Raw genomic sequence first — 11,974 nt, 5'->3', positions numbered from 1 at the left:
CATTCTGTCTGTCATTTTGCCAGCAGTGAGAATGCCTCCATTGTACTAATGAGACTTGACAAATATTGTGAAGAACTTTGCTTCAGAAGTTTCTTCATAGGGTTAAAAAAAAAAAAAAACCAAGCAAAAAAACCCCCAAACCATCAAGTGACCAAATCATTTTTATAGCTATTTATTGCAACTTTTAAAACTTTAGTGGTCAAAAATACCAAGGTGGTATGGAGTAACTAAATATTCATATCAGCTTTGAAAGGGCATCTCCAATATACACAAAACCAAAGTCAGTACTTGTCACTGATTTCCTGGATGGGAAGCCTCAGGTGCAGAGGTTGGCGCAGACGCCTCAGGGATTCTTCTGCCTGCCAATGCAAGAGGGAGAGATCATCCTTCTGCAGCCTCTGTCTTCCCCTCTTTCACACATGCACTGTCTTCCTTTTCTCAGAAGGCACTGGTCTTAGGCAAGGAACCAAACCGATCAAATGGAGGATGCTGAATACTGACAGATCTGCTCAAGTCACTCGGTCTCCAGAGAGAAGCATGAACCCTGCCCATCAACCCACACCCCAATTTTCCTGAAAATTACAAAATTATTTTCCTGAAATTACAATTACAAAATTCAAACTCACAGGCCACTGAAAAAAGCATCAAACTCTTAACATTTTGTCAAATGTGGCTCATGAAATTCTACCTTGAGCTGCAGGATTTGAACTAAAATTAAGGGTAGTTTCTTTCCATTTTCTTTTCTGAGACATTGAACACAGAGCTGTCAAGGTGGGATGGAGGAGTGATAATTGAGGAGTGGGAGATCTGCTACAAATATTTCATGAAGGCCACTAAATTTCTCCTGGGTGCGCACATAGCACCTTTTCTATCCAGCCACCCATATTCTGTAAATCTAGGTCTTTTACCTAAGGACCAAGGTTGTTAAATACTGAACTCTGCAGGGCAATCTCCTTCCAAGGAAGGGAGGTGATTGGTTTACCACAGCAGTGCAGCAAATATACTGTGCCCAAAATAAATGCAGCTATTACATTAAATGGCCAAAACTGCAACATTAATTAGCATATGCAAAAAATAGATGTCATGCTGATAAACTGACTTATTTTTTTTAAATTAAATTAATTAAGGTCTCCCTTTCTGATGACCTACAAAAGTAGTTTATACGTCAAAGCCAAACATTGTATGGTTTTCTGAACAGCTGAAACTGGCTGATAAGCAATACAGTGTTTTGATAGCAAGCCTTGAGATCAACTTTTTTTTAGCTGAGAGTTTACTGAAAAAGTCTTAAGCCAGAAGCTACGTGATTATTGAAGGACTGCACTTAAATACCTCTGCTAGGTCGTCTTTGAGCTTGTTGTATTGTTCCACATTAAAATGCTGCTTTTTGGATTTGCGGTAGAAGTAGTGGAGGAACTGCCTGTCTTTAGCGTGAGGGTAAATGTAGTCCTAGGGAAGGAAGGAGGACAGGGATTTGTGGTTAGCAAGGAAGCTGAGTAGAGGTCAGCACATTAGAAGTTTAGCCTGTTTCAGGAAGACTTACCTTGTTCAACACACACGCATGTTTTGTAAAGAGGCTACGTATGAAGTTAATGCCCTTACAGGTCGTAAGGGCTTTTAAACACATGGTAGGAGTAATTTCTATCATGTCTGAAGGAATTTTCAGTTATAATAAAGACACAGCATGATCTTCATGACTGGAGCCACCTCAGTCAATGGAGTCTACTTCCAAGGAGTCAGAGAAAGTTCAGGAACTATTTCTTGAGGACTTATTTGAAAGTCTTAAGCAATGGCACCAGCAGCTGTTCAAAAAAGTAATCTCTTTATTTACTCACAAAAAGTAAGAATGCCCTAGCCCTTCTTAAAAACGAGTCAGAAGGAGTAAAACTCACATTCTGAGCCATCTCTTCATAAAAACAGACATGTCTCCCCTTTTCACTGAAGGAACCTAATGTCTCACAAGGTCTGTAGTCCATCGGTATAATGGAAGAAAGTGTTGGGTACTCTTCCACATACCTCCACAACAAAAAGAGCTTTGCATCATAGAAAGTTCAACATCAAGATGATCACTTTGAGAGTAAAGTACAGAGCTAAAACAGGAGAAAGAAACACTTTTCAAAGTCTTACAGGATTTCAGAACAAGTCTGTATTGTGAAGGTAAGTTGAGATCTGAGCAAACTTTCTAATTCTACACAATGCCTACTTCTGTTGCATTTCAGCTTAGATTTACCTCCATTCATTCTAAGTCATGGAAAAGCAGTCAGATCATGAAGAGCAGAGCAGTAACATTTTTTCAGGCACTAAATGTATTTCCATATATTTCAGTAATGCAACTGCCAGAGTTCCAAACAGTTTGGTACCCTGCACTGTATATACATAAACTCCAGCAAACAAAAGCTACTGTTGGGTGATTTGCTCCTGTAAGGCAGCATTCATGAACTGGCACAGCACTACCAGTTGCTCTCCCGTTACTGCAGTGAGCAAGGTGCCATTTGCTATGCAAAGTGATCTACAAACATTTTAAACGAGAGACTTTTTTCCTCACTTTTCATTCCCTAGGCTATGAAATCTTACTGACAGTAGTTATGCTCAGTAGCTGGCCTGCAGTTCATGTGCAACAGTACCTGCTTGATTCTGCATGATGCAATGTTTGTATCCAGTCACATTAGGGATCAAACAAGTCCCTGTCTGATGGCAAGGCCACTTACTGAATTCTGTTTTCTTCAGAGCTCAAACATTGTGATTCACAGTCAGTTTTTCTCCTTTTCAATATTCCAGACATTTAGAAGACAAGGACTTACCTGCTTAGTAAGAACGAAGTAGGCATAGAAAGCCATGGCACTCCCGTAGGTGATGAAGTACGTCACTGGCTCCATGATGTCCCACGAGTAGACCCACCACGTGAGCCAGGCCAGCGCTCCCCCCTGAGTTGACATCAGAGCTAGGCCAACCCATAAAAGCCTGGAGGTTTTTGCATCTGCACTGTTCATGATTCTGGCTCTCATCTACGGAAAACAAAAGCAGAAACCTGTTCAGACAAACATGAGTGCTCCTCTGATGAGCAGTTCCTCAACTATGTTTTCTCCCCTTGGGCTAGATCCTTTCTCAGGATCTCTTACCAACAGCTCTTACCGACTTACCCTGGTGAGAAAATAAAAGCACTGAAGTCCAAGGGCAACCAGATCTTCTTGCCATGATGCACCAAGAAATCCTGCTTTTAATCTCCCCTTCCCACTCCTAGGGATCTATGTCTTTTGGATTTCCATTTACTATTCAAGGCAGTTCTGGGTAACACTGAGGCTGGCCCTCATAAAGCAGGAGTCCTGTTGTCCACTGTCCTAAGCCACAGGTTATGTCAACCCCACTATTGTGGGTTTTTTCTGTCATGGGTACTCAAAACTCATAAAGCAACAGGTGACTAAATGGCCTTTCAATCTCAATACTAGTCATGCTGAGCCTTGACAGCTTTCTCCAGGTGTGATTTCTACTGCATTAATGTCTATAACAGGAAGAAAAAGAACCGAATTGAAAATAATCTGCATTCTATTTGAGTTGACCTCATTTACATAACAAACAAAACAGACACACTCTAGCCATTCATGCTGATTTTCTTCTGTCACAGGACTTGCTTTCGATGAAAGGAAATGCTTTTGAGTTTTTAAAAAGAAGTACCCCACTTTCCAACCTGTTCAAGAGGCAGAAGCTCTCCTTTCAGATGGTCGAGTTTCTGCAGCAATTCTCTCTCTTTCCTGATCTGGTGATCTTCTAAATGTAGAGCCACAAACAGTCTGTGAACCAAGGATTTGATATCTTCCATTTCAGTAGCATGCTCACTATTCAGCTTATCTGAAAAGAAAGTATTTGTCATATAAACCATTTCAAGAACACACCCTTCTTTATTCCCTCCCCACCTCCAACCCCAAAAGCAGGACCATCCAGTGGTAAAAAGACAAAACCAAAGAGAAACACCTTTCTCCCAGGTCCCAGGTTTCTGAGACTTCCCATGCCTTTCACTAGATGAAGTGAGATGATCAGTTATTAAGGACTGCTCTTACCTTTTACAGGAGGTGACACACTGTATGCTGTGTTGTTGATAACAAGTTTAAAGTCATTCATCAATAAGACCTCCATCAAGGTTGCATCAGAGATCTTGCTACCATCTGCAGAAGAAAGATTTCAGTTCTAGATCACTTATCACAAGGAGTCTTAAACATTAGCAGATAACCCTGCAGAAAAGTGCTGGGGTTCTTCACTAACAATGTTTGGAAGTGAACTCTACTTTTAGAACTGGTAGCTAATACTAAACAGTCAGGAGGAACACATAGTGTGATTCTTGGGGCTGTCCTGTGCAGGGAATGGAGTTGAACTTTGATGCTCGGGAGAACCCTTTCCTACATTTTTTTTTAAATGCAGAAATTTACATGAATGGTACCCCATGAATTTTACATGCAATTTTACAGCTCCTACCAAAAAGGAGCTCTGGATTCATTAGCAGGAACATTTAACAGTGGCTGCCAGGAGCACACTGGGGTTCAGAAGGCCCTAGAGCCCCCACAGCCACACACCACTGCTGCCACCACTGTGGCATGGGGGTTTGAAAAGCCACAGAGCAGCTGCCTCACAGTACCTCTTTGAGGTGATTTGCATTTCATATACATAAAAAGGGCACCTTCCCCTACCCTTGCCAAGAGCTAGGCAGCCTTACTCCCAAGGTGAATAACCAAACAGGTTACAAAATACCAAGATTTTTGTATGTAGGTATTTGTCACAGCGCTACTGCCCCAGCTCCTCCATCTGTCCTCACACATCCACCACAGAAAGGCACCACAGACAACCTCACATCTGCAATTATTTGTGCACCAGAACCCTGTCCTCAGGCCGCATCTGCTGAGGCTGTGACTGCTGAACTCTGCAGGCAAACGCCCCAGCTGGCTCTCCTGCCCACTCTGTGTGGGTAGCAAAGCAAACCCAGAAGCCTATCACTTTCAAGCCAAAATTGTCATGTGCCCATCCACTCATTTCTTTTTTCTTTTCCAGTGTAATAAAACATCAAGGCTCATATGCATGTACGTTATTAAGGTGACATTTATGAAGAGACATTTAAGGGGAAAATGCTTTTCAAAAGAAGTGCCAGACAGGCTCTTTGTTCTGGATGTTCTGAATACACCACTGACTTACTGACCTGTGCAACTTTTTGCAAACTGAAAAGAAGAAAAGTATTGAGGAAAGGGAGGTATTTTATTTTAGAAAATCCCCCACAGGCTTTAAAGGAGAAAAGGCTACTTTCAATCCAGTACCTAAACACAAGTGTTTCAATGTAAACAAAGAGCCAATTTTGTCTACAAAAGTTTTGCAGGACCAAAATCAGATCTGCAGAAAATGAAAGCGAGTCATCATACACAGCACTGATAATTTCAGTTAAGGTTAGGTTTCATTTAATGGTTAAATGACACAGAAGTGTCTACATTAAATCAAGTCTTAATAATTTTTCTTTAATAATTAATGTTTAAGTTCAACTCTCAGTACCTGACAAATAGTTTTTCTTTACAGTATCACTTTCCTAATAAATTAAACATCTCAGCTGTTCTATAACATTACAATTGCCTGGCACTTGACAAATACAGAGCAGAGAACTATTTTAACAGTCACTGTTTTAATCAAAGTATTTCCAAATCAGAGGTGATGGGTGTGTGTTTAAACAGATGAGACAAGGTGAAAACAACCCAAATTCCTCTCCACTTTGGAATCTGCTGCCTGTCCATGCCAAAAATGCCAGACTCGTAGGTTTCCTACAGAAATTACCTTATGCTTCACGAGTGACCCACATTTGCACTGAAGCAGAGGAGTAGTTAGCTTTTGCTGACATACCAGAGAAGGAAAGCAATTTGGCAGTGAATCCCAAACACTCCTGTCCTGGATGTCTCTGCACAACAGCAGTACCCAAAGGTTAACTGCTGCCAGCACAAGTTCTGCCTCACCCCACTAAGAAATCCTTTGTAGGGAAAAACTGTGTTAAGGGGAAGGCCAGCTGCACACAACGACCGTTTTTAACAGTGGCTTCTGAAGATAAAGAGTCTTTTAGGAAATTATCTTCCTCAAGAGAATTTTCTGCTTTTGCTCCCTAGTAGACACTGTCAAAACAAAGCAAAACAAAACCAAAAAAACCCAACACCAAACTTCCCATGTACACAAAGCTCCCGAAGCCCATGCACTCACTGAGATCCACACAGATCACATCTCCATTGCTCCAGAGGATATAAATAAATTGCTCTGTGGGGTATTTTCCTGTTTTATTAATGTGCCCGTGAAGGAAACTAAAGCAGCTTCTCTTAGGTCTGTGGCTTCCTGACCTTCTGGGAACATCAATCTATTTTCAGTTCTTTTAAAAGCCCCTGCAGTCCTCTGTAATATCAACCAGAAAGAAAAGAATGTTATGAATGCCCTCAGCTATGAAACTGGACCAGCTTTCATTCACACCATCCTTTCTTCTGCTTATGTGTTATCTGCTGTTAAATAAATCTTTACATAGGTATGTAGCTATCCTTATTTTTTCTTTCTTTCATTTTAGGGGTGTGAGTGGGGAGGGGGAGAAACAGATGCTTTTAGTTAGCCAAATTCAAGTACCTATTCTACCAGATTCAGACAAAAAAAGCTACATCCCAGTTCTATTTTTAAGATTGAATCCTTCTCTAATACCAGGACAGGGGTTGCAAGACTTTTCAGAATTGCTGTGGAAAAACTACAAAGCACTGCCAAAATACAAACCAAGTTTTCTTAAAAATAAAATGTAAATGAGGTTAACTCAATGTTTGCAATGGGCAAACCAAAGACAAAAAATAGAAGAAAATGGTGAGCAGAGCTTGAGAAAATTATCTGAAGACTTGGGACAATGGGATAAATAGGATGTTACAAGGAGGAAAGTCCACACCAATGCTAAAATATCAGTTACCATTCAACCCTAGCAATCAGTTTCCTTTCAACCCAAGGGTCCTGCAATATTGTACTCCAGCTGATAAATGAAACCTCCTCAAAGTCTCAAAAAGCCATCCTTTACTATGGCACACATTATGTGGTTGCTTAGCTCTTGAGTTTTTCATACACAAGTTTGTAGTAAGGCAAAAGGATTCTTTTAGCTCTCGGTAACACTGCACAAGTGGCAGGCATCACATTCAATAGCTCGACAGATTGTCTTTTAAGAATGATCATGGAGGACAAGGAAAGAAAGAGACATCAAGGAAATCAGAAGAGAGACACTTAATTTAAAGACAGCGTTACAAAGAGAAGCTCACTGAAAAAGATAACAGAGGACACTACGGGGATAAAAGGAGAGTTACAGTAATAGATCCAATTCTGCATTTTTCAGCAGCCTTTTCAAGAGGACTCAGTTATTAACTCTGAAACACCAATAAACCCTAGAAGCATTCAAGAGCTGCTCCAACAGCAAGAGTGCTAAATCTGATGGAGGACTGAACTCATGCTCCAGAAGAGAAGTACAGTTCATTTGAAAAGGAATGTGTTTATTTTGGGGAATAACAGAAATACAAGATACCTGTTGCAAAGACTTCTGCTCTCTCAATTCCTTTATCTTCTCTTTGCACATCCTGCAGGAATGCTCCTACAGTGGTCACCACCGGCTTGACAGTGAACTGACAGCGTTCACTTCTTGTGGGCAGCATAAGAGTTATCACAGGAAGACCATGTCTGTAATTAATAGTGACTTCTGGGGGGTAAAAAAAGAAAACTAAGCGGAAAAAGTCATACTGTAGGTTGTAGTTCAGTTTAAAGCTGTTTTTAAAACACAGGATGAATAAGGAAAAATTACACAAAACACTTCTAGAGGTTTAAATATGAATACAGTACTTGTATTTCTGGAAGATACAAGTAAAACCATGCAACTAATGTTATCTCACAGACTCTCTCGAAGTAAATAAAAAGCTTGTTGACACCGATGGGAAGAGGGAAAAGTTGCTGTGAAAGCTTACCATCAGATGGCACCAGCGTGCTGTAAGGTGCTCCTTCCCGGCCTCTCCAAGCTCCGGTGTGCCTCCAGAGCCCCACCTGCAGCACGGACACAACAGAATGGGTTGGAATGGTTAGGAATGCCTTAAAATGGTTACGATGCAAAGTGTACCTGGTTAAAGGCAGCACCCAGCCTGTCACGGTGGTCTGCTTCCGTGGGATCTGACATCAGGTGTGTCTGCCTGAAGAAAAACCCCTTGCTTGGCAATTCTACATAAAAGGTGAAACCATCCTTATAGAAAGCACAATCGCTGCCAAAGGTATTACGGTATTGCCCGTAGAAAAATTTTTTGTCTGGTGTGGTTTAACTCAAGGAAAAAAAGGAAGGGGAAGGAAAGAGAGGGGGAAAAAAAAAGCAATGTTTCTGAAGTGCTTTACGTAACTCTTACAGCACAACCTCTCCTCTCCCCCCAAAACAGCCGTTTGGAAAACCTCTACCTCGTGGTGCCTGAGGGCAGAACTTCACAGTGTAACTTCCAACAGAGGGCATGGCTTCAGTGAAGACTTTCCCTGCTGAATCATGAACAACAATCACAAATAAAATAACAAGGGACTAAGGTCACTACCTGTTGCTCCGTAATTACATACCATATACCAAAAGCTAGCTGTTGAGATTTGTGCTGCTAAAAGACAAGAACAACAATACAGCTTGAAGATCTTTTATGTTTTAAATATGAATCGCTGTTTCAACTCCTTGCTGAGAGATGCTGCTGCAACTACTATCACCACTATGCTCTGGTACCACATTGAAGGAGGCACAGCCAAATGCAGCCCTGGGACAGGGATGACACTGGGTTTTTGAACCTGCATGGTTACAAGCCAAAGCTTGCACCTTCCAGGGACACTGGTGAGAACCATCAATACACTTCAACACAGTCATACCAAAACATGAAGACAAACTGCTCTGATTAGACCCATTACTTAGAGATGTCCAGCCATGCTGTGGAAGGTGCAATGTCCTTTGCTACAGCTAAGCCCCCTGCACAAGGAGAGGGACAATTTTATTGCAGCAATTCCACACAGCAGACATTATTGCTATAAACTAAGTGTAACAGGTAAAAGAAGGGAAATCACATCCCTGACTAAGCCAGTTAAAAAACCGCACACAGGCTGGACCAAGGCCTGGGATTTGAAATATGATAGCTAGGGAAGGTGGAAGACTATGTGGAGAGAAATGATAAGGATCGATTCTCCCTCTGGTGAGCTTTATAGCTCATCTTTCTGAAGGCCAAAACATTTCAGAGTCTGCAAGATAATATTCTTTGACAAGGCAGGAAAACAAAGCTACAAACACAAGAGGCCCTGGCCATTCAATATGCCAAACAGTGCTCACCACATTCACATGATTTATTTGTTTTTAAAGGAACATAAGCTTGGCTGCCTGGATAGGAATATGCTACTAGGTTGAATTAAAAGATCATCTATAACTGAATCTGTGTGTTTCAAAGATGCTCACGCTACCCTAACTTTTTACCTGGAACAAGCATTTTTCAGGATTTAAAGAAAGTAATTAATTCTGGGAGTTTTCAACGCTGAGAAATTTGTTCGTTGTAATCTTCAGGTATCAAAGACAGAAATCTAGACCAAATAGCAGACTACCTTAAACACAAGAGTATTGTTCAAAGAAAGGTAGACAGTAGGAGCACAGGAATGCTGACAGCCACCCAGAACTAGGATGCATCTGGTAACTTGTCTGTTTCTTCAGCAGAGCAAGAGACTTTCCCTGGAGCACGGCAGGACACAGCCCGGCTCACCAGTTCTCACCCCATTTACAGGGAGCACCTGCACCCGCAAAACATTTCGGAACACACAGCCTGGAGCAGGGACACAACCCTCAACACAGGACCCGCTCTGGAATGGTGCGCAGGAAAACCCAATAGTTTTGAACACAACAGCAACTGTTGTTTCTTCGGGGGGATATACAAGGGATAATAAGGAACTAATTTTATTACAGACACTCAATGTGTAACTTTGCAATCAATATTTACATACCGATCATCTAACACGCCCCAGGCAATGAACTGCACCCTGCCTGTATTGGAAGGCTGCCCAAACTCACAACAAAAGAAATGAATTATCTACTTTATTTATAGAAGAATCAACGCACTCAACAATTAATACAAATTAAATATATGAATATATTAATTTAATACACTTATTAAATTACATTTATTTAAATATGATCTTTAAGGTAGTTCATTCTATTCTTCTTTAGATTTTGACATTACCATTCATGATCCACTGAAAGAGTCTCTATATACTGGAGCTTTTTTTTTTCTATTTTAGATTGTCCTTTAATGCAGACTACCCATTAAAATCACCTGCAAAGAATAAGAAAAGCAAAAGCCACAGAGCCACGGCATTGAACTAATATCCAAATAATTAACTCTTTCCATATTAGCTCTAGGTTGATGAATTGAGAAGTGTGAAGGGCTGGGCTAATTTTCTCCCTCTCTTTCCAGATTTAAATCTCCACTTTCAGTGAAGTTATTAAACCATTAGCTTGTGCCCTACAGCCAAATCATCTTTCTGAGATGCTTGGAATGACCCCTATCCTACCCCTGGAAAAGAAACATCTGCAAGCATTGCAGCTACATGGAAGACTTGAACTGTGGGACCAAAACAAGGAGACTGCCCTCACAACAACATCAGTGAGAGCTGAAACAGGAATGTGTACCCTGAATTAACTGCATCGTAACTTTTAACTCTGAGATACTGTAAAGAGCCCAGCATACTACTGACAACTCTTCTGTAAGTCAGTGCATGCCCCTCTTGGCTACTTCCTCCAACCACACAAAGGCTACAAAAGCTATTCTACATCTTTCTGCAATTTGAACACACATGTGGCAGGACATCTGGCTAAAACACCTCTAATACAACCACAACTATGTTCAGGAGTCAAAGGCTGGTGAACAGCAATTAGCTGTGAAATACCCCTTCTCCCTCAGCTATACCTGCTTCCTAATGCAAAATACCTGGGAGCAGCAGTCAGCCACATCTCTTGACTCAGTTCAAGGCATGGACTCTCCTGGGAGTGAAAACTCATGAGAATTTAAGGCATAGAGTGTTAATTGTAATGAAATACTCTGTTAAAAATACAAGTTGGTATAAAACAGAAAATACATACGGAGTTTAAAGAAGTACTTCCTCTGTTAAGGGCGCCTCCGCTCTCTAACAGCAGAGAAGTTGCCACGGTTAAAGTCAAGAATGGAAATTTCAACAATCTGGTGGTTTACAGCAAAGCTTAAGGGACTAATGCAGCAGCATAACTGAGCTAGAAAACCAGGCAGCCAGACACAACGAGTGGGAGAGACTGGAATAGAAATACTGTATTTTTCACTTTTAAGCATGGCAAATGACTGAACCTACCTACACTGCAGTTTCTGGAGCTAGCTCTTCCAAATAATCTACCTCTTACGATGCTGAGTGATTGTTCCTGCAAACTTAAGCTCAAATTTACTTGTGACCAGTTATGTCTAAGAAGTCAGTATCATTACCAGTATATGAGGTGACATGAAAGCCTCTGATCTTCCTCAGTACTGCATATGCAAATAGTAACCTCATCAGGAACCATAACTTCTGTTCTGTAGAAAATTGTAATGTGGGTGGGAAGAGAGAGAGCATAGAAATAAAAATATTTTTCACAGGAAAAAGTGATCTTGAAAACAGAATTCTAAAAAACTATGTTCTTAGGACATTTTCTGAGAACATTATGAATTATTGTTTACTTAATTTTCACTTACCACACCAAAATATTGTAACAAATCTGAATCAAAATGCAGTTAGCCAGCAATCATATTTTTGCAATTTTTGTCTTTGCTTATATGCATCTTGGAAGATGCAGTGGTTTATGTTTCTTATTTCAACAGCAAAAATAGTGTAACACTCCTTCAACATTTGAGTCCCCAATAATTTGCATTTATTAGAGAAAGCAACCAAAAAAAGAGTCAGCTCAACT

General features: G+C 40.8%; 1 protein-coding gene across 1 annotated transcript in view; it reads right to left on the bottom strand.

The window, feature by feature from the left end:
* Positions 1 to 156: 156 nt before the first annotated feature.
* The window catches only part of MCUB (mitochondrial calcium uniporter dominant negative subunit beta), a 47,759-nt gene continuing 35,941 nt past the window's right edge, over positions 157 to 11,974 (bottom strand). The window contains exons 2-8 of the mRNA XM_048304956.1: positions 7,980 to 8,055; positions 7,547 to 7,717; positions 4,053 to 4,157; positions 3,683 to 3,843; positions 2,799 to 3,002; positions 1,330 to 1,446; positions 157 to 359 (exon numbers count right to left, since the gene is read on the bottom strand). Coding sequence (XP_048160913.1) covers positions 282 to 359; positions 1,330 to 1,446; positions 2,799 to 3,002; positions 3,683 to 3,843; positions 4,053 to 4,157; positions 7,547 to 7,717; positions 7,980 to 8,055 — 912 coding nt within the window. The 3' untranslated portion in view covers positions 157 to 281. The remainder of the gene's footprint in view (positions 360 to 1,329; positions 1,447 to 2,798; positions 3,003 to 3,682; positions 3,844 to 4,052; positions 4,158 to 7,546; positions 7,718 to 7,979; positions 8,056 to 11,974) is intronic.

The sequence above is a fragment of the Corvus hawaiiensis genome, chromosome 5, assembly GCF_020740725.1.
Source record: "Corvus hawaiiensis isolate bCorHaw1 chromosome 5, bCorHaw1.pri.cur, whole genome shotgun sequence".
Taxonomy (NCBI): Eukaryota; Metazoa; Chordata; class Aves; order Passeriformes; family Corvidae; genus Corvus; species Corvus hawaiiensis.
The sequence above is the reverse complement of the archived record's forward strand: the minus strand, read 5'-3'. Positions and strand labels throughout refer to the sequence as shown.